Below are 21997 nucleotides of genomic sequence, written 5' to 3'. Positions count from 1 at the left end.
TCCTGAACCTATAGAAAACATGCCTGCTTTGGCATGAAGTGGAACTTCTTGTCTTTTCTGGAGAGTCAAGATGCCTTGGGCCAGTTTCAGTTCTTAATATTGCTTTTTCCACACCACATACATGCACACACATACACACACACCCCTCAGAAGGCACCTGCCTGGTCAAACCTGTCCCCCTCCTTGTACCTTCCCTTCTTAATCTCTGCTTGATCTCGTGAGCAGTAAGACACTAAGCTCCATCTTTCCTGACTGACTTTAGACACCTTTCCTGGAATATAAGAGTAAATTCTTTGACTTAATAACATAGTCAAAAATGTAGATTTTTCTCCTCTTTAATTTCTCTCCTTATCTCCAAAAGTCATTACTTATGGGGAAGGAAAAATAGCAAGGAACCTAGCGTTCAGTTGCAGAGAATTGGTCAACTGGGTGCATTGTTGCCTTGCATTTTCTTATAGACAGTACACTGTGCGCTATCGAGAAAAGGGGGAATTGGCAAGGTGGGATCACAAGCAGACCTCCAACAGACGCGTGTTGGTCGAGAACCTGATTCCAGACACCATGTATGAATTCGCAGTCCGTATTTCACAGGGTGAAAGAGATGGCAAATGGAGTACATCTGTCTTCCAGAGAACACCAGAATCTGGTCTGTATTTAAAATGGCCTTCAGATCTTCCATTTGGGAATTGCCCTGAAAATAAGATTTAAAGATAGTTTAAGAAGCCAATGGTGATATAGGGCAGCAGAGGCATTTTTTAAAGTAACATTAACCCTAAATCTGGGAAGTGTTTCTATGTATGAACGCAAAGAAGCTCAGGCACTGTTGCGTTAGGTCCATGTTTATCCTCCACTGGCCATCTTCATTAGCATGTTATTCTGACATGTAGAGTACATTACATCCCAGGATGGAACATAATCATAAATCACCACTGGATGTGTGCATGCCCGTGGGTAATGCATGGCTCTGGAGGGTAGGGGAGACTCTTTTACCCTAAGGCTGAGCTTGTGTTTGATTCTGGGGGAGAATTGTGCTCTGTATCAATTATTTTCTTTTAAACGATGTCTTTAAAAGCTTTATTAAAAAGAAGTTCCAACTGGATTTTAATCTTTTTTACATACTTCAAAATTCAGCAATGAAAGAAATTCTAAATTTCTAAAGGCATTTCCCTGGATATGTCTAAACTCACTACATGAGTCGGTAGCACTGACATAAATCACTATATTGCACAAAGAGTAATGAGAGTGTAGAATTTTCTGTCATGTATAATAAAAATGAACATTGTAGTGTTTCAGTGAAAAATCTATCTGTAGGGACCATATGTCACTTACTTTTAAAATATCCACAAGGGCATTTTTAAACCTTGGGTCCTTGTCCTTTTGTAGCTCCTACAACAGCTCCTGAAAACTTAAACGTCTGGCCAGTCAACGGCAAACCTACAGTTGTCACTGTAGCTTGGGACGCACTGCCCGAGACCGAGGGGAAAGTGAAAGGTAGGAACCTCATTATTTAAGGTATCAGGTGCACACAGGAGTGACATACCCCAGATAGAGACGTGTACATTGACTCTGATAAACACCAGTTCTAATAGCAGGCTTGGTGACTGGAAGAGCAATAGGGAAGCAACATACGTATATGGGGCGCTAACCCAATGGACAAGGGTATTTCATGTAGGGTTCTCATTGTCAGTAAGATCCAGGTACTCATGAAGATGACTTTTCATCTTCCCTATCCACAACGATTCCGGTGCTGCTATCAGGAAGGGTGTTTTTAATTGTATGGGTGTGACATCATAACCTTTACCCATACAAGTGACAACCTTGTGTTTCATGCTATGGATCTTCTCATTGTACCAATAAGATCATGGAATGTGGGAGTAAGTAGGAACTCTGTGGGACCACAAATGTCTTGAATAAGACCATAGATATTTAATGGGTTTGAAAACCAAGTAATAAAAATTAAATGAAAATGGATTTTTTCCTATTTGTCAGCCTTTTTAATTAATTATTTTTTTGGTTGAGGAAAAAATATGACCTTAAAATAGAAAAAAAATACCAAAGATGAAACGGAATTAAAATAGGATAAAATATTCACAGCTAGCTAAATTTAAAAATAATCTGTTGAGAATATTAAAAACACAAATTACTTCTTTTTTTGTGTAAAAACATTCAGGAACCTTTCAGAAGTCTTTTCAGAGACATTTAAGAAGGCTGTAGGGTGGTTTTCCCCTGACGTTGCCTATACATAGGTACCCTAAGGGTACGTTTTATTATTACTCGATTTTGGAAGACAGCTTAAGTCTATGTCCAGAAACTATGAAAGGTCTGTGTAAGCGTAAAGAAATCGAGAAAATTATCACTAACCTCCTTTGAGAATTTCTTAATTGAAAAAACTGAAAGGTTCTCTTGTATTCGACTGTTAAGTTATCTTTGAGGACCTGTAAGGATATCTTTCCATGGAACAATGGAAGTTAGAAGGCAGATGTGGGGGAGTAGTTTCCAAACTTAATGCTTTCTCATCTGCTTGCAGATTTTAAAGAATATATTGTATTATTCTTGCTCATTTTTTCCCCAGTGGAATAAATCAGAAACGAATGAAGAGAAGAAATATTTAGTTGCCCTTTAAATCATCCTTTTTTATGACAGTTTGTTGTGATGCTGGCAAAGATTCTGAAAATTGCATAAAGACATTTTTGGCTGATGACTTTTGTTAGTTATAAAAAAGCAATTGTTGCTCCTTTCATGACTTTATTATCATGCTACTTATTTGCTTTCTTTCCCTCTCCCACATCTTAGTTTATATTTATAGCTCTTTGGCGAATAAACCTCCCTGGTAGTCAATGAAATATTTTCAGAAATAATAATAGCTACTGAGTTTTTGGGTCCAAAAGAACTCATGTATCTTAACCCTACTTAGGCAGTTTTCATAAAGCAGTGGTGGTGCTTTAAATTCATGATTAAATGAATTTAAAATTCATAATTACTTAAAATTATGACTTAAAATTAGTGACTTAAAATTCATAATTACACTGGGGAATTTATATGTATGACAAATATAAAAGATAATAGAAGAATATAATTCGACATGGTTGCATTTTTTTCCAGATGAATTGAATTCATAAAAAAATCTGTATTACCAGATTTCATAGACAGTGGGTTCTTTTAATTCTTACTTTTGACCAACACAAATGACTAGTTTGTTCATTTCCAAAAAGAAAAGAATGTGGGTTTTTTTTTTTTTTTCAGACAAATGCTGCAAAGGCATTTTTGGTTGAAGTTTTTTAATTAATGTACTTTTTAAAGATTAGATCTCAGGGAAGAGAAAAGGTCTTCGGTGCTCCTCTCCATATGACATAGATAGTATGACAGTTGCTTGGTTTTTCTGTGATTCAAATTATTTTTTGTGGTTAGCTCCTACTCACATTAATTTGATAAGTTTTGTAAATCTTGAGTTCATTTAGAGGAAAATAGACATGACAGTTTTTAGTCGAGGGTGGAAATTCTGCTTCAAAACATGGCTTCCTTACCTTACAGCATTTCCATAGAAGCATAGAGCTATATTAGTTCCTTGGACTGAATTTGCTCTGATTTTCAAAGTTCAGGGGCATTACATGTTTGTAAATATCACTGATTGGAGATGGAAACATTAAACATCACATAAATCTATGAACTGGCAACTTTTCCTCACAGTTTTAAATACTGTGAAATATCCTTACCCAGATATATTGAGTCAGGATTGTAATTCCTGCAAAAGTGAAATTATACTCCAAATATGGAATTTACCTGGCTTAATGCACAAATAGCCCAGATCAATACACCAAGACTCTTAAAGGTGTTGGTAGCTCTTCAGATTTAGTTATGACTGTTGTCATTTAAATCTTCCATGGTTTCTTCTACTCAGGATATATTAATGCTGACATAGTAAACTAGTAAATAAGCACAATGAAGAAAAACTCCCAATGCTGTGTAAATAGTTTTGGTACGTTGTATGAAGACTGGCCTCCTGGGTTCCATATGTTTAATTTGCTGAGAATGGAAAACTGCCCGCGAATTCACTCCATGGCCTTGTCTGATAGCCTGAATGAATGTTAGTTCACCTTCCTCTGTGTCTTTATGCTCCAGCTGCTGACTTGGCGTGCATTGCTAGAGTATTAATTTTAGTAATGCACGTTCTAATTCATCCTGCCCATACAGTCTGTCTGCTGGACACAGGACTGTTTTCAGTTTCCTCCTTCCAACCGTCTGCCAAATCATTTCAGAATACATTCTTTCATACGCCCCGGCTCTCAAACCATTTGGAGCAAAGTCCCTCACCTATCCCGGAGAGACTACTTCTGCCCTAGTGGATGGACTGCAGCCTGGGGAACGCTATCTTTTCAAAATCCGGGCCGCAAACAGGAGAGGACTGGGTCCTCACTCCAAAGCCTTCATTGTCGCTATGCCAACAAGTAAGCATTGTGTGTTTGTGGCTCTTTCTCTCTCTTCATTACCGCTAATTGTGGTGTGTTACTTTGAATCATGCTCATGGATTTAGAACTGCTTTGTTGATGATTTGGGGGGCTACATTTTCCTGTTGATTTCTAAAATATTTTTGTTATCCCTTTGGAAATTAGTCTCCCTGGAGGCTAAAAGATTATTGATTGCTAGTCACATGAATTACTATTACAATATTACAGTAACATGAATGTATTAATTATGTGATTGATCTTATATCAGTGTGTAATTTGGGCCTTATGATGACAGGTAAAGAGCATTTTTACAGGTGTAAGGTGACATTTTTAATTGTTAGCTCTCTTCAACTTCTAGATAGCACTTAAGATTTTTAGTTTATATTCCATTATTTTGGAGTGCAGGTTTAGTCAGAAGAATTTCAATTACCTCGTTATCTGATCACTATCAAAATTGAGCAGGTTAATAAAATCCCAAATTGGAGTGAGGTGTTTTTGGACTGTATTTTCTTTTCTGCTTCCCCATATTTATACCAGATATTGGTAGCTGTCTCCTGCATGGTGTGCCGTGAGGATTCACAGTATACTGCAATATTAAACAGTTCTGTGCTAGAAAAACTGGAATAGATGAGGTTTGCTCCTTCTGGGCCCCCATTGCCATATAACTGCCCCCCCCCCCCCCCCCCACAGCATCCCTTCCTTCATTCAACCCTGCTCTCAAGAAAGGGTAACTTGTAGGGCCCCTGTAATAAAATGTTTTGCCTACCCCAGGTATCTTTTTAGTTTAGGCCTTATTTTGGGATTACAAATGTATCCATTATTAAAGAGATTTTAAGTAAGAAGGAGAAAGCAAGTTTAGACATGTTAGGGGGAATAGGAAACTCTTTGTAATGCCTTAAAAATTACAGATTTGTTCCTCACCTGTCACCTGCAAATCACACACAACACATCCCCATTTAGTTTTGAGTATAGATCATTGAGCACTTTGAGCCAGGCTTATGTGTATTTCTTCCCTACATCACTAAGAGTGGCTATAATGCATCTGTAGTATCCTGACAGTTATATGGAGAAAATCCTACATAAGAGTTTGCATTCAGAAAATTGATGGATTACTTTAAAGCACTCCTTTCAAAATTTCTGCAAATAATAAGCTGTTACTTAACTCAATTTATAGAAATTTAATACACGTTTTCTGGGACCATATCATCACTTAAAGCAAAAGAGGTCTTTAAAAGAGATTGCCATAATTTGGAAAATGTGTTCAATGCCTAAAGAATGGGAAGTTATTAATTATAATGACTAATTATAAATGCCTCCACACTGCCATCTGAAATATTCACCTGATGTTTCTCAGCTTTCAATTTTTTTGACGGCAGAATCTTTAAAATCTATTATAGCCGGTTCTGGTGAGTCCATTGTGCAGCAGAAGACCCATGCTGAGGATGACTGGAAATCTGAAAAGCCAGAAGCTTCTCCCAAAGCGCCCGCTTCCTCAAAACACACTCATTTGCCTGTTTCTCTGCGAGGCAGAAATGTCAAAAACCCTCTTCTTGACTTGAAGAACAAAATATTGGCTAATGGTGGGATGCCCAGAAAACCCCAGCTTCACCCTAAGAGGACTGAAGGGTTGGATCTTCAGTTGACAGAAATCACCCACGAGGAGGGGCTGGATTCCCCGGGGGACCCACCAATGTTGCCCTCGGAGACCCAAGACCAGAAGCCACAGCAGAGGCCACCAAGTAGATCTATGTCCCCAGTCCTTGCTCCTGGGAGGACCCCAGTGAGAGTGCTGCCCCAAAAGGAAGGGGCAGACCGGCGTGGCTCCTCTCTGGCTTCCCACCCTCGTCCAGGGGCGTCCTCCTCTGCAGCGCACACACCCATTGAGGGTAGCCCTCACCGCCCTCCAGTGGCGCCCTCCACCAACCTGCCCCCCAGCTCTACTGACAATGACGCAGTGGGCCAAGAAGAGGAAGAGCCAGCCGCAGACTCCCGGGACCCCAAGGACGCTGCCTCCCAGCGGCTGCCTCCCAAGAGCACCGCCCAGGCTCGGCCGGCCCTGTGGCCCAGCCGCCAGGCCACCTCGAGCGCCGTGCGGGACAGAGGCCCTGTGCACCACGGCACAAAACCAGCCTTGCCTGCGCGGAGGGCACCCCATTTTGGGGGTAGGGAGGAAAATTCGGGTGCTTCAGTCTCACCCTTGAAACTTTCTCCGCCCCAGGGAGGGTCATCTCGGCTCCTGCCGACAGAGCCACACCCCGGGGCTCCCGTGTCCAGGGGCTGGAAGGATGGTCAGGACGCCCCAGCCCCCAAGTCCAGTGCGCCATCACAGTCCAAGTCTTCCTCGTCTTCTGGTCTCTCCTCAAGGACACCGGTCTCTGAAGGAGAGGATGCCTCTGACGGCGATGGTGACAGTGATACAGAAGTTAGAGGCAGGCAGGCCGAGGCCACGGCCCCCACGTCTCGGGGACGGCTGCCCGCAGGTCCGCCTGTCTCTGGACATTTCAGTTTGTTCAGAAACAAGCCCTTTGCTGCCCACACGAGATATCCAAGCCGCTTTGGCAGTGGCCGAGGACCCCGGTTGCATCCCTCCAGCTCTCCACCGGCCACCGTAACCCCCAGAGGCCACTGGAGGGTGAATTCTCACCCAGCTTCGGACCCCAGGCATGGCTCCGGTATCCATGGAGACGGCGCCGAGGGCGAAGCAGAGGACGAGAAGCCGCTTCCTGCCGTGGTGGTAAACGACCGCGTGTCTTCCTCCTCCAGGCAGCCCGCCTCCCTGGGCGTGGACCACCTAAGAAAAGGCCCGCAGAGAGGGGTGAGCCTTCCTCGGAAGGAGCCCCTGGCCGAGAACCCCAAATCCGCCGGGACCGAGGCAGGTGCGCATCCTCAGGGCAAATCCCTGCCCTCCAAGGCGCTGGATGTTCAACAGAGCACAGAAGTGGGTGTGGAGGGCGGCTCTCCGAAGGCGCAGCTGGCCCCCGCTCCGCGGCCTGCGACGCGGTCCCAGCACCACCCCGGGCCCGGCATGCCCAAAAGGATGGCACCCGGCCAGGGCCTGGGTGCGGGGGCCGCCGCTCCGGAAGGGCAGCCTTCCCCTGCGGTCTCCGTGTCGCAGCCACAGCCCCAAGGCCCCCCGAGCAAGGAAGTGGGGCGTCCGCTGTCCAAACCCAAGCCCGAGCTGCCCCAGGCTGGGCGTCCCCACCCCGCGGCGCAGGAAAGCGCCTCCTTCTCGGACCCCTACGCGGCCAGAGGCAGTCAGTCCCCCCACACGGCAAGCTCCCGAGGGGTGCTCCCCACGTCTCCGCACCATCGGGACGAGGATTCCGAGGGCAGATCTGGCGGAAACCACCACGACAGCACCGAAGCAGAGGCCCGAGGCTCCCGGGCGCCAGCACACCTGGCCCGGGCCGGGGACCCCATCCTGTCCCTTCCCAAGCACCGCCAGCTGGAGGCTCACGCAGGAGGCGCGGGCGACAGTCATCTCCGCAGACCCCCAGGCTCCCCGCTGAGGCCCGGCAGCCCCCGCCACTACCCCCACGCCCGCCCCAGGGTCCCCGGCCGAGCGGGGCCCCAGGCTGTGGGGAACAAGGACCGCGCTTCTCAGGCCGTGCCGTCCAAAAGGGAGCCCCTGACCTCTAAATCTCAGCAGTCGGTCTCGGCAGAGGAGGAGGGTGAAGACGCGATGTTTTTTAAAAGAGGAAAGGACGAGGACCCTCTGTCCTCCTCTGTTCCAAAGTGGCCCTCCTCCTCCAGTCCCAAGGGCAGCAAATATGTGGATGGGAACATCGCTAAGGACAAGACAGACCCTGCCATTGTGCTCTCGCTTCCCAGGGTGAGCTCCCCCCAGGACAAGAACGACACTCCTGTGAAGCGTCCTCCTCTCCCCCCTCCCGGCAGCTCCCCGAGAGCCTCACACCTCCCGCCCAGACACCCCCACCGCAGCCCTGCCACCCCAAGCCCCACCGCGGGCACCCCTGCCGCCGTGCGGTACACCACCCACGCCCCTCCTGTCTACTCTTCCACCACCCCTATGCTCTCCTTGCGCCAGCGCATGATGAACTCAAGATTCCGGAACCCCTTCTCGCGCCAGCTTGCCAGATCCCCTACCAGACAAGGTAATTCGTTTTTAACTTAACATTCTCTTTGGGGCTCTCAAGAGGGTTCATAGCAATTCTTGAGAGGCTTTTATTTTATATTATCGAGTGTCTGCTATGTCCAAGCACTATGTTAAGAGCTTTACAGATGTAACTGATTTCATCCTCTTAACTGCCTCTTGCATTGCTTCTGCTGGTTTTCAGACGAGCAGACTAGGGCCCAGGGGCCTGAGTGGCTCGCCAGAGGTCAGGCAGCCTATGTGGCTGAGCCACAGTTCCCACCCCAGATGTGCTAATTCCTCAGGCCTCTGCCATTCCTCTATCACATACTGCCTCTTTAAATTCCCCAACTTAGGCTCTTAATCTGTGAAAATGCGTCACAGTCATGATGCCAAACTAAGGTTCTTGTATTTTAGATTATTTTTAGTTGCTCACCTGCCAGCGTATATTTAAAGAATCCACAGAAAGGAATTAGGTAACTGCATAAGCTGGATCTTGTTCTTGTTGATTCTGCATATAAAACTCTCAACATACCCTGGGACAGACTCAAATGTCTTGGGTGTGAATTGCTCAGACATTGCAATCAGTGAATGTTATTTAAAACCTCCAGAAAATGCATGTTAAAGATGATTGTCATATGAGGAGTAAGAGGCCGATGTGTGACTTACGCTGAGAACACAATGTAGACAGCTATGAACTGGAGTCTCCATGGACCCCAGGGCAGGATCTAGGGTATTTAGTCCAGGTCTGCATTCGGTTTAGTGACACCTTGCACTCTCCTTGCATGGAATTTGTGCTTAATGGAAGATTCTTGAATGAATGCATTAGTGTTTGTTAGTCTGTACTATGGGTTATTAGCTTAGCCCAATGTAAAGAAATAGAACAATGCCCCATATAGAGGTCAGTTTACTATTTAAATAGACTATTTTGAGCAAACCTAAGACCCTGATAATAGATGTAAAATCCACATTCCCTGTATATAGCGGAAATTCAATAAATATTTAATTTTCACTAGCTATTTGAGTGAGAAAAGTAAGTCTCTGACCCTCCAATAGTTGTCAGAAAGCCCAAGTACTTTATGCCGTGGGTGGGGCTGGACCAGAGTGCTCCCAGCGCAGACCTCGACTAACTGTAGCTGATCAGAAATGCTGAGAGATGAAGAGGAAGGGCAGGTGCTAGGAGCAGACAGAGCAGCAATGGAAAGGGCAGCTAACTGGACCTTCTACTTCATCTCTGAACAGACACTTCTCAAGCAGCCCCACACAGGTCAGCACTGAGCATTTACACTTGGCGATTGACGACTGGACCTGATTCAGCTAGAAATACTTGTTGGGTTTAGTATAATCTGCTGAGAAGAGCAGGACAGCATCTAGTATATTTTAGAGAGAGTGTTCATCCTTCCAACTTTCCTTCCCTCTATCTTCCAACTGGCTAAAATAACACTATAGCCACTACCGTCCTAAGCTTTATCTAGAAAATTTACTTATGTGGACTCTCTCCTTTCCCCAGTATTGTCAGAAAACTGTGACTTTACTGTACTCTTCATAGACTTTCATTTTTGGTATTTAGAAGTTACAATTTAAGACTGTCGTCTAATATATACAAGTTACTGGCTTAAAATTCTGTTTAGTATTTCTGTTCAAAATGATATGTTACTACTTAGAGTTTGGTATGAAGCCAACTTTACAGGAGTGTTGAGTTTAGCAGATTCTTTTGTTGTTGTTGTTGTTGTTGTTGTTGCTTTTGTTTTCTTTTGTGTGCCATGTAGGTTACAATGGCCGACCACATGTAGAAGGGAAAGTGCTTCCTGGTAGTAATGGTAAACCAAGTGGACAAAGAATTATCAATGGCCCTCAAGGAACAAAGTGGGTAGGGTAAACTTCTTTACACATACCGGTTGTTTTCACGCTGTTGGGAAGAGAAAAATGGTGGCCATGTGTAGCAATAAATGAAATGGTCTTTCGTTTTTCTTCTCCAGTTTTAACCACTCATATGTCAATATATTCTTATATTGCTTCTTCCATTGCTCAGAAAAATCTTTTATTCTCCTGAATAACTAGTTTGCTTTCTTCTCGTAGCTAATATGATAAGTGGGCCCTTTATTTCCTGTTTGCTTTGACTGGTTAGGAAGATCACACAAATGTATGTTCCAACCCCACAGCAATTACATAGACCCTGATACTTAGCCCCTTAAATGGACTTCTTTTTCTCCACCTCTGATAGCTTCATTTTATTTTTATTTTTTATTATTTGATCAACTAGTATACACATTTTTCTGTAAATTGTCTCATATCCTTCATAAAAGAAAGCAGGGTAAAAACAAATGAACAAACCAAAAAACCCTGGAACAATTAGGCAATTTTTATTAGAGCACCTTTGAATTTTCCAACGATCATTGTTCAACCGAAACAGAAAAATAATTATTAGTATTTTATAATGCGTTTAAGCTAAATGACTTTAACTTCCCAGGGTTAAATGTTTAGGGGTTTTTGGTAAGTTAGAGGGTAATGGGCAGAACACTTTTACAATGTTCAAGGATTTAAAAGATTTTTTCAGAGAATCACAAAATTATTCATATTTTGACTAGGAATTCCCAGTCAAAATTTCCCCTTTATAGCAGTAAGATTTAGGAAAACATATTGAGAGGTTTTATAAAATTTTTAGTCACAGGTAACAAGGTACACTTTAACATTTTTCAAAGGAGCAGGAATTTATAAAGGAAGAATGTATATTAAAGTGAAATATCATTCAAACAATTTTGCATTGAAACAGTATGGAGTAGAGTTCAAAAGAAGGGTTTATATAAATACATTTTATTTTAGCATCCAACAAAGTGGCCTTCTGGCGGGGGTTCCTCCAGTGGCCTGCTGTGCAGAGTCATGGTTCTCAGACATTATGGAGCATCAGAGTCTCTGGGGGCTTGTCAAATAAGCTCTGGCGTAGAGCTAGGTAATTAGCATATCTGTCAAGTTCTCAGGTGACGCTGAGGCTGCTGGTCCAGGCCACACTTTGAGAACCACCAGTGTAGAGCATGAGCTTGTTCCTTAATAGGGATGATAATAGCTTCCCCCCTCCCCAAAGTATTACAATTCCTGAGAATATGACATTTTTGCCTGTATTCTATATTAGGCAATTTAATTGCAAATTAAATTATTTTTGTTATAGCAACTTCAGAAGTTGCTATTAACAGCCAGATGGAAACATTTCATGTTTTTAATACACTAGCAATACATGTTCATGGCAAGAAGTTAAAACAATTCAGAAATATGTGAAAAAGATAGTTTCTTTTTTTAAAAAAGATTTTATTTATTTATTTGAGAAAGAGAGACAGAGAGCATGAGAGGGAAGAGGGTCAGAGGGAGAAGCAGACTCCCTGCTGAGCAGGGAGCCTGATGTGGGACTCAATCCCGGGACTCGAGGATTATGACCTGAGCCGAAGGCAGTCACTTAACCAACTGAGCCACCCAGGTGCCCTGAGAAAGAGTTTCTAAGCTAATCAACATCCCAAACCACTCCCCAGAGATAACTACTGCTAACAGTTTGGGATATGTCTGTCCAGATTATTTTTCTCTGCAGTTTTAAGCTTATATACACAAATGAATATATTTTTATTTCTGCAAAATAGTCAGTCCATAGCAGCTGATGTCAATATATGTAGAATTTCCAAATCCTTTTCATTGGCCGCTAGCATTCCACTGTGTGAATGGGCCATATTTTATTTAATCCCTTCCTTCCATTGATGAACACTTAAGTTGTTTGCTGATTTTCAACATTACACACAGCATACTAAATGGTAGCAGTATTATGAACATCTTTTGCGTATTTGAGAAACTTAATTTATATATTCTATGGTTAAGTAATTATAATATGAAATGGGACGGTTTTGTACTTTATTCTTTTATTTTATTTTATTTATTTTTTTAAAGATTTTATTTATTCATTTGAGACACAGAGATACAGAGAGAGAGACAGAGAGAGAGAGCATGAGCAGGGAGAGAGGCAGAGGGAGAGGGAGAAGCAGGCTCCCAGCTGAGCAGGGAGCCCGATGCGGGACTCAATCCCAGGACCCTGGGATCATGACCTGAGCTGAAGGCAGACGCCTAACCATCTGAGCCACCCATGTGCCCTGCACTTTATTCTTATTAAGCCTTGTGAATGATGTGGACAGAAATAATGTTTCCTACTCACATTATGGTTTCCTTCTGTGGAGGCTTCTTGGATATGTTCGTGTAGGTGGATTCATGCTCAGTATATTCTTTAATCTGTGTCATGGATTTAGGTCGTCGATCTCGATCGTGGGTTAGTATTGAATGCAGAAGGAAGGTACCTCCAGGATTCACAAGGAAATCCTCTTCGGATTAAACTAGGAGGAGATGGTCGCACCATTGTGGGTAAGTGAGAATGGTTTTTAGGCAACAAAAAGTGTTACGAATTCGCTATAAGATAACAACCCCCTGCTGATTTTTAATGGGGACCCTCGGTCCAGTTACTTTTAGCTGTGTGGAAAGGAGTTTTCCAAAGGGGCAGAACTTAGCTTTTCCCCCAATACGACTGTAGTTCTACTCTTCCGACAGATTCCACCCTCCAGAAAAAGATGGTGCTTGAGTTCCTTCTTGAGATAGGGCAGCCCAGAGCAGCAGGGTCTGCAAACAACAGCACGGAGACCAAACCCTGTCTGCTGCCTGTTTTTATACTGCCTGTGAGCTCAAAATAGTTTCTTCCCTTTTAAATGATTGCAAGAAAAAAAATATCAGAATAATAATATTTGTGACATGTGAAAATTATTTGAAATTCACATTTCAGTGTCCAACCCAAGTTGTACTGGAACATAGACACACTCATTTGTCTGTGTACTCTCCGTGCTTTTTTGCCCTACAATGGCAGAGTTGAGAAGCTGCAACATGAAGCTTAAAATATCTGGCCCTCTATCTTCTCTGGTGCTTTACAGAGTAAGTTTGCCCCCCCGGGTACAATGTAACACTCTTCCTCCTTAGGTGTAGGAATCAAGAGGAGGAAAGAGTTACTTTCTTGACTAGAGACCAAGAGTTATTTCAGGGTAATGGGGCATATCAATGAAGTAGTTACAGGATTATATAAGGTAATATAGAGTAAGGGACAATATAAGAAGCCCAGAAATTTCTGGATGGCAGCAGATATTGCTACCTCTGCTGAATATCCTTTTAATGCTTCCTTTGCCTTTTACTGATTCGAATATAAGAATCCATAAGCTTTGAGAAGACACTTTGCGTTTGGTTTTTACTTCCTCTGGATGATCTCATCTCGTTGCACAGCTTTTGTCTGCTTTTGTTTCAGATCTGGGAGGGACCCCCGTGGTGAGCCCGGATGGCCTGCCCCTCTTTGGGCAGGGGCGGCATGGCAAACCTGTGGCCAGTGCCCAGGATAAGCCCATTCTGAGTCTTGGAGGGAAGCCTCTGGTGGGCTTGGAGGTTGTCAAAACAACCACCCATGCCCCCACGACAACTGCACGACCTACCACGACGACCCCGAGGCCCACAACCACCACCACCCGCCGCACAACCACCACTACACGCCCGACCACCACCATTCGAACCACTACGCAGACGACCACCACCACCACTACCACCTCTGAACCCACTACCCCCATTCCCACCTGTCCCCCTGGAACCCTAGAACGGCATGATGAAGATGGCAACCTCATAACAGGCTCCAGCGGGGTCCCCGAGTGCTACCCTGAAGAAGGTAACGGCCTTCATTGTAATGGTGGCCCATGTAACTAGCGTGCTGCATTTCCGAGTCGGGTCACAAAGGCTGCAGGGAGGGGTAAGTAGGATACACAGTGGAATGGTGACTAGAGGCATTTCCAGTCCCACAAGGTTCGTTCAGGGTTGTCAGATTTAGCAAATAAAAGTACGGCGTGGGACATACTTAATATGAAAAAGTTTTCGCTGTTCATTTAAAATTCAAATCTAAGTGGGCATCCTGTGTTTTATCTGGCAACACTTATCGCAACCCAAGTCAAAAAATTTAGCTAGAACATGGAATATTATGAATATGGACGAGCATTTCTCCAAGTGTATATTACTGGACATTAGTAGATTTGTATGTGTTATATTTAAAAAAAAGGTTCTGTGATTAGCTATGTGATTTAAACAAGACTAATGATTTCGTACTGTTGGATTATTCAGATCCTTGAATAGTTTCATTGTGAATTTCCAAGACAAGTAGAGTGTCCTAAGCTCCTTTGTCAGCTGAACGCCTTCTCGATCCGCTCTCACTTTGCAGAATGCTAATCCTTGAGTAGCTGGGCTCTGGTGGCAGCAAGGGTAGGACTGCTTTCTACTGGGTAGGACTGCACTGTTTCCTCTGCTGTGGGGCACCCAGGCAGGACTGTCCTCTGCCCCTTCCATGTCTTCCCGCTGAGAATGGCCCGTTCCCCCTGAAGAATGGAAGCAAGGAACCTTCGGTCAGGTTCCCGTGGAGCTGCCGAGTCATCATCTTTTCTGCTCAGTCCCTGTTCAGGCTGTTTTGGAAGAGGTCATCCTGCATTGGTGTCCGGCTCAGAGGAGAAAAATTCATCTTCTTTCCCTTAGGTGGAAAAGAATCACCATGTAGGCTGTAACACTTACGTCTTTTTAAGCTGATACAGACTGAAGGCGCTTTGTTTCAGGAATTATTTTGCACACCTGGAATTCTTTACACAGCCTTGTTGACCGTGATAAGCTTGAACTTGAATGCTGTATTCAAAATGGGAATTCTGTTTGAAGTCCGTCTTCCTGCAGAAAAGCTCCAAGTAAACAGGAACATTTTACCCATCTAAAAATTCACACCAAAGGATAAGGAACCATGCTGAGAGGAGGGCCGTTGGGAAGAAGATTTGCAGACTATCATTTTCCCCAGTGAGCACGAATTGGAATTTACCTTTGGATTTCTGGTATGAAAATATTATGTACTTTCCTTGACCTTTCACTTCTGCATACATTGATGTGTTTGTTTGTTTTTTTAAATCAAAGTATAATTGGAACAGATATTTACTAAATAATTGTTTGCAAACAGGAGAGTGACTGTTTTGGAATTGGAGGGAATTACTACTATTATTATGAATATTTTTCATTTTCTTTTGTCTAAGAGGGCTTATAGCATATTCTTTTCATTTACTTTGGATTTTTGGGCTTTTATTTGGCATGAAAGTCAATGGTTTTATTGGTATTTTTGTTTCTTCTTCTCCTTCTTCTCCTCCTTCTTCTTCTTCTTCTTCTTCTTCCCCTCCTCCTCCCCCTCCTCCTCCTCCTCCTCCTTCTTCTTCTTCTGGAAAATCATGATGTATGTGTGTGTTTTTCACTTCACTTATGTCATCTTTCTACTTCCCTAGCCCAGGCCGAATTAGTAACCAAATATTAATTATAATTTGCCTCTAGGCAGCATTTTCAAAGTAAGTACAAAACAATACAAAGTGTTGGGAAAAAAGTAAATTCGTGGAGAGCAACATATAATCTTTATATAATGTTATAATGTACTATAATTATTATTTTAAAAATATTCCTGTATGGCCAGTCTTCCTTTTTTATTTATGCTGCTCCACTAACAACTTAATTTTCTTCCTTGTATTAATTCTAATCATAGTTATTTTTATTTAAAAAATTTTAAATTATAGCTTTCTTGAGATTCAATTCACATACCATGAAGTTCACCCTTCTAAAGTATACAGTTTAGTGGTTTTTAGTATATTCAGAGTTGTGCAATCATCACCATTATCAAATTCTAGAACAATTTCATCACCCCAAAAGAAACTCCATACCCATCAGCTGTCACTCCTCATTCCCCTGTCTTCCTAACCTCTGGGTAACCACAAATCCACTTTCTCTCTCTATGGGTTTGTCTCTTCTAGACGTTTCATATAAATGGAATCCTATATGATGTGGCCTTTGTGTCTGGTGTCTTTCGCTCAGCATGACTTGTGTTCAAGTTTCATCCACGTTGTAGAGTAGGTCTGTACTTTATTCCTTTTACTGCTGATCAATATTCCATTGTGTGGATAAACCACATTTTATCCATTTATTGGATGATGGACATTTGGGTTGTTTTCACCTTTTGGCTATTATTATGAATAATGCTGCTAAGAACAGTGTGTACAATTTTTTTTAACACCTGTTTTCAATTCTCTGGGGTATATACTCAGTAAGAGAGTTGCTGTGTCCATGGTAACTCTGTGTTTAACTTTGGTAGGAATTGCTAACCTGCCCTCCTTAGTGGCTGCACCATTTTACATTCCCACCATCAGCATATGAAGCTTCCGATTTCTCCACATCCTCACCAACACCTGTGCTTTTCTGTCTTTCTGATCCTCGCCATCCTAGTGGGTGTGAAGTGGTATCTCTCGGTGGTTCTGAATTCCAGTTCCCTAATAACTAATGCTGTTGACATGGTGACTTTGTATACTTTCCAATGATAGATTCTGAAAGGGAAAGCGAGCAGGATTACATCTGGTGCCTTAGGTCAGCCCTGATGTGGAATTGAGTAAATTCATTTGACAAATGTTTCATCTTTATCATTGTGGCGGTGATGTCATTACGAGAAAGTTCATGTGGTAAACTAGAAAGGATGTTTTTGTTATTCTGGCTTCATTCAAAATTTTATAAATTAAAATTGGCAAATAATGATTAATCATCTAGTGCATGTGAATCAGGTTCTCTGGGAGATATAGAAGAGCCGTAGGTGGCCTGCTTCTGCCCCTGAAGGGCTTGCGATCAGCCTGAACATACAGTAGATAGAAACAACTCACTCTCTTGTCAGAAAACCAAATTTTCCATCTTTATTTTTTTTTAAGATTTTATTTATTTGTTTGAGAGAGAGAGAGAGCACAAAAGCAGGGGGTGGGAGGGGCAGAGGGAGAGGGAGAAGCAGACTCCCTGAGGAGTGGGGAGCCCGATGTGGAGCTCGATCCCAGGACCCCCAGATTATGACCTGAGCCAAGGGCAGACACTTCACCGACTGAGCCACCCAGGTGCCCCCCAAATTTTTCCTCTTTAAAATAACACAAGACAGGGTAAAGATTGTTTTGCAATAACCCAGAGAGCTCTCCAGGCCTGAAGCCTCGGTGTCTCCTTGGACTTCTCTCATCTCATTGCCAGGACTCATTGCCCACTCACTCTTCCTCCACCACGCTTCCTTTTTTTTCTTAAGTTTTCATTTTAATCACCAGCTGCTCAACATGACAAGTTCACGCCTTAATCCCCATCACCTATTTTCCCCACCCCACCCCCACCCACCTTCCCTCTGGTAACCATCTATTTGTTCTCTAGAGTTAAGAGCCTGTTTCTTGCTTTCTCTCTCTCTCTCTCTCTCTGTCTTTTCCACTTTTCTTGTTTGCTTTGTTTCTTAAATTCCACATATGAGTGAAATCATATGGTATTTGTCTTTCTCTGACTGACTTATTTTGATTAGCATTATACTCTCTAGCTCCATCCATGCCGTTGCAAATGGCAAGATTTCATTTTTTTTATGGCTGAGTAATATTCCGTTTTATATCTGTCCACTTCTCTTTATCCATTTATGTATCGATGAACACTTGGGCTGCTTCCATATCTTAGCTGTTGTAAATGATGCTGCTATAAACATAGGGGTGCATGTATCCCTTTGAATTAGTGTTCTTGTATTCCTTGGGTAGATACCCAGTAGTGCAATTGCAGGATTGTAGGGTAGTTCTGAGGACCCTCCGTACTGTTTTCCACAGTGGCTGCACCATTTTGCATTCCTACCGACAGTGCACGAGGGCTCCTTTTTCTCCACATCCTGGCCTCATCGTGTGTTTCTTGTGTTTTTTATTTTAGCTATTCTGACAGGTGTAAGGTGGTATCTCATTATAGTTTTGATTTGCATTTCCTTGATGATAAGTGATGATGAGCATCTTTTCATGGGTCTGTTGGCCATCTGGATGTTTTCTTTGGAGAAATTTCTGTTCATGTCTTCTGCCCATTTTAATTAGATTATTTTGTTTTTTGGTGTTGAGTTATATAAGTCCTTTATATATTTTAGATACTAACCCTTTATCAGATATGTCATTTGCAAATAATCTTCTCCCATTCAGTAGGTTGCCTTTTAGTATTGTTGATTGTTTCCTTTGCTGTGCAGAAGTTTTTATTTTGATGTGGTCATAATAGTTTATTTTTCTTTTGTTTCCCTTGCCTCGGGGGACCTTTCTAAAAAAAGTTGCTAGGGCCGATGTCAGAGAAATTACTGCCATGTCCTTTTCTAGGATATTTATGCTTTCAGGTCTCACATTTAGGTCCTTAATCCATTTAGCGCATACTTTTTGTGTATGGTATAAGAAAATGGTCCAGTTTCATTCTTTTGCATGTTGCTGTCCAGTTTTCCCAACACCATTTGTTGAAGAGATTTTCTTTTTCCCATTGGATATTCTTCCCTGCTTTGTCAAAGATTAATTGACCATAAAATTGTGGGCTTATTTCTGGATTTTGTATTCTATTGTATTGATCTATGTGTCTGTTTTTGTGCCAGTACCATACTGTTTTGATTACTACAACTCTGAAGTCCAGAATTGTGATGCTTCCAGCTTTGTTTTTCTTTTTCAAGATTGCTTTGGCTATTCATGGTATTTGTGGTTCCATACAAATTTTAGGATATTTTGCTCTAGTTCTGTGAAAAATGCTGTTGGTATTTTGATAGGGATTGCATTAAATGTGTATATTGCATTAAATGTGTAGATTGCTTTGGGTACTATAGACATTTTAACAATATTTGTTCTTCTAATCCATGAGCATGGAAGGTCTTTCCATTTCTTTGTGTCATCTTCAATTTCTTTCATCAACGTTTTAGTTTCCAGAGTACAGGTCTTTCAGCTCTTTGGTTAGGTTTATTCCTGGGTACGTTATATTTTTGTTGCAATTATAAATTAATTCCTTAATTTCTCTTTCTGCTGCTTCATTGTGGTGTATAGAAATGCAACAATCTCTGTATATTGATTTTGCATCCTGTGACTTTACTGAATTTGTGTATCAGTTCTACCAGTTTTTTGGTGGAGTCTTTTGGTTTTTCTATATAGAGTATTAGGTCATCTGCAAATAGTGAAAGTTTTAAGTTTTTCCTTACCAATTTGGACGCCTTTTGTTTCTTTTTCTTGTTTGATTGCTGTGGCTAGGACTTCTGGTACTATATCAAATAGAAGTTGTGAGAGTGGACATCCTTGTCTGGTTCCTGACCTTAGGGGGAAAACTCTTAAGTTTCCCCCATTGAGGATGATAATAGCTCTGGGTTTTTCATATTTGGCCTTTATTATGTTGAGGTATGTTCCCTCTAAACCTACTTTGTTGAGGGTTTTTATCATGAATGAATGTTGTACTTTGTCAAGTGGTTTTTCTACATCTATTGAAATGATCATATGATTTTTATCCTTTCTCTTGTTGATGTGATGTAGTATGTTGATGGATTTGCAAATATTGAACCCCACCCTTGCATCCCAGGCATAGATCCCTCTTGATCATGGTGACTGATTTTTTGAATGTGTTGTTGGATTCGGTTTGCTACTATTTTGTTGAGGAATTTTGCATCTATATTCATCAGAGCTATTGGCCTGTAGTTCTCTTGTTTTGTGTGGTGTCTTTATCTGGTTTTGGTATCAGGTTAATGCTGGCCTCATAGAATGAGTTTGGAAGTTTTCCCTCCTCTTCTATTTTTTGGAATAGTTTGAGAGAAAAAATGTTAACCCTTCTGTAAACGTTTGGTAGAATCACCTGTGAAGCCATCTGGTCCTGGACTTTTGTTTGTTGGGAGTTTTTTGATTACTGATTTAATGTCCTTGCTGGTAATTGGTCCATTCAAATTTTCTATTTCTTTCTGATTCAGTTTTGGGAAGTTATATGTTTCCAGGAATTTGTCCATTTCTTCTAGGTTGTCCACTTTGTTGGCATATTATTTTTCATAATATTCTCTTATAATCCTTTGTATTTCTGTGGCATTGGTTGTTATTTCTCCTCCTTCATTTCTGACTATTTGAGTCCTCTCTCTCTCTCCTTTTTTTTATGAGTCTGGATAAAAGTTTATCAATTTTGTTGATCTTTTGAAAGAACCAGCTCCTGGTTTCATTGATCTGTTTTTTAGTTTCTGTTTCATGTATTTCTGTCTAGTCTTTATTATTTCCTTTCTTCTACTATTTTTATGTCTTGTTTGTTCTTCTTTCTCTAGCTCCTTTAGGCATAAGGCTAGGTTATTCATTGGAGATTTTTCTTGCTTCTTGAGGTGGGCCTGTATTGCTATAAACTTCCTTCTCCAAATAGCTTTTGCTGCATCCAAAGGTTTTGAACTGTTGTGTTTTCTTTTTGTGTGTATGTGTGTTTTCGTTTTCATTTGTTTCCATGTACTTTCTAAATTTCTTCTTTTATTTCCTGGTTGACCCATTCATTGTTTAGTAGCATGTTATTTAACCTCCATGTATTTGTGGTCTTTCTAGATTTTTCGTGTGTGTGTGCATGGTTGACTTCTAGTTTCATAATGTTGTGGAAAAAAAAATGCATGGTATGATTTCAATCTTTCTGAATTTGTTGAGGCTTGTTTTGTGGCCTAATATGTGATCTATTGTAAGAATATTCCATGTGCACTTGAAAATAATGTGCATTCTGCTGTTTTAGGATGGGATGTTCTGAATACATCTGTTAAATCCATCTGGTGCAGTGTGTCATTCCAAGTCATTGTTTCCTTGTTGATTTTCTGTTTAGAGGATCTGTCCATTGATGTAAGTGGGGTGTTGAAGTCCTTTAATATTACTGAGTAGCTCCTTTATGTTTGTTATTAACAGTTTTATGTATTTAGGTGCTCCCATGTTGGGTGCATAAATATTTACAGTTGTTGTATCTTCTTGTTTTATTGTCCCTTTTATTATTTTGTAGTGCCCTTCTTTGTCTCTTGTCATAGTCTTTGTTTTAAAGTCGTTTTTGTCCAATTTAAGTTTTGTTACTCTGGCTTTCTTTTGACATCCATTTGCCTGATAAATGTTTCTTCATCCCCTCACTTTCAATCTGCAGGTGTCTTTAGGGCTAAAATGAGTCTCTTGTAGGCAGCATATAGATAGGTCTTGTTTTTATCCATTCTGTCACCCTATGTCTTTTGATTGGTATGTTTGGTCCCTTTCCATTCAAAGTAATTATTGATAGATATGTATTTGTTGCCATTTTATGACTTGTTTTGTGGTTGTTTCTGAAGATTTTCTCTGATTCTTTCTTGCCTTTCTCTCTTTCATGGTTTGCTGGTTTTCTTTAGTCATATATTTGGATTTCTTTCTCTTTATTCTTTGCATATTTATTAGTGGTTTTTGATTTGTGGTTACTATTAGGTCTGTATATAACATCTTCTGCATATAGTAGTCTATATTAAGTTGATGGTCATTTAAGTTTGAACCCATTCTTTACTCCTCTCCCCTCCATGTTTTAGATACATGGCATCATATTTGACATCCTTTTATTTTGT

General features: G+C 41.7%; 1 protein-coding gene across 3 annotated transcripts in view; it reads left to right on the top strand.

The window, feature by feature from the left end:
- FNDC1 (fibronectin type III domain containing 1) overlaps window positions 1–21997 on the top strand; it is a 156049-nt gene that overhangs the window by 107019 nt on the left and 27033 nt on the right. For 2 of the 3 annotated variants that reach the window (XM_032407545.1, XM_032407544.1), the window contains 7 exons: window positions 459–646; window positions 1384–1491; window positions 4257–4445; window positions 5843–8560; window positions 10308–10408; window positions 12819–12930; window positions 13853–14260. In XM_032407545.1, the coding sequence (XP_032263436.1) occupies window positions 459–646; window positions 1384–1491; window positions 4257–4445; window positions 5843–8560; window positions 10308–10408; window positions 12819–12930; window positions 13853–14260 (3824 nt within the window). The remainder of the gene's footprint in view (window positions 1–458; window positions 647–1383; window positions 1492–4256; window positions 4446–5842; window positions 8561–10307; window positions 10409–12818; window positions 12931–13852; window positions 14261–21997) is intronic. The other variant, XM_032407546.1, reaches the window with a different exon arrangement.

This window comes from Phoca vitulina, unplaced genomic scaffold, assembly GCF_004348235.1.
Source record: "Phoca vitulina isolate PV1807 unplaced genomic scaffold, GSC_HSeal_1.0 scaffold9, whole genome shotgun sequence".
Taxonomy (NCBI): Eukaryota; Metazoa; Chordata; class Mammalia; order Carnivora; family Phocidae; genus Phoca; species Phoca vitulina.
This window is presented reverse-complemented; position numbering and strand designations above follow the sequence as displayed.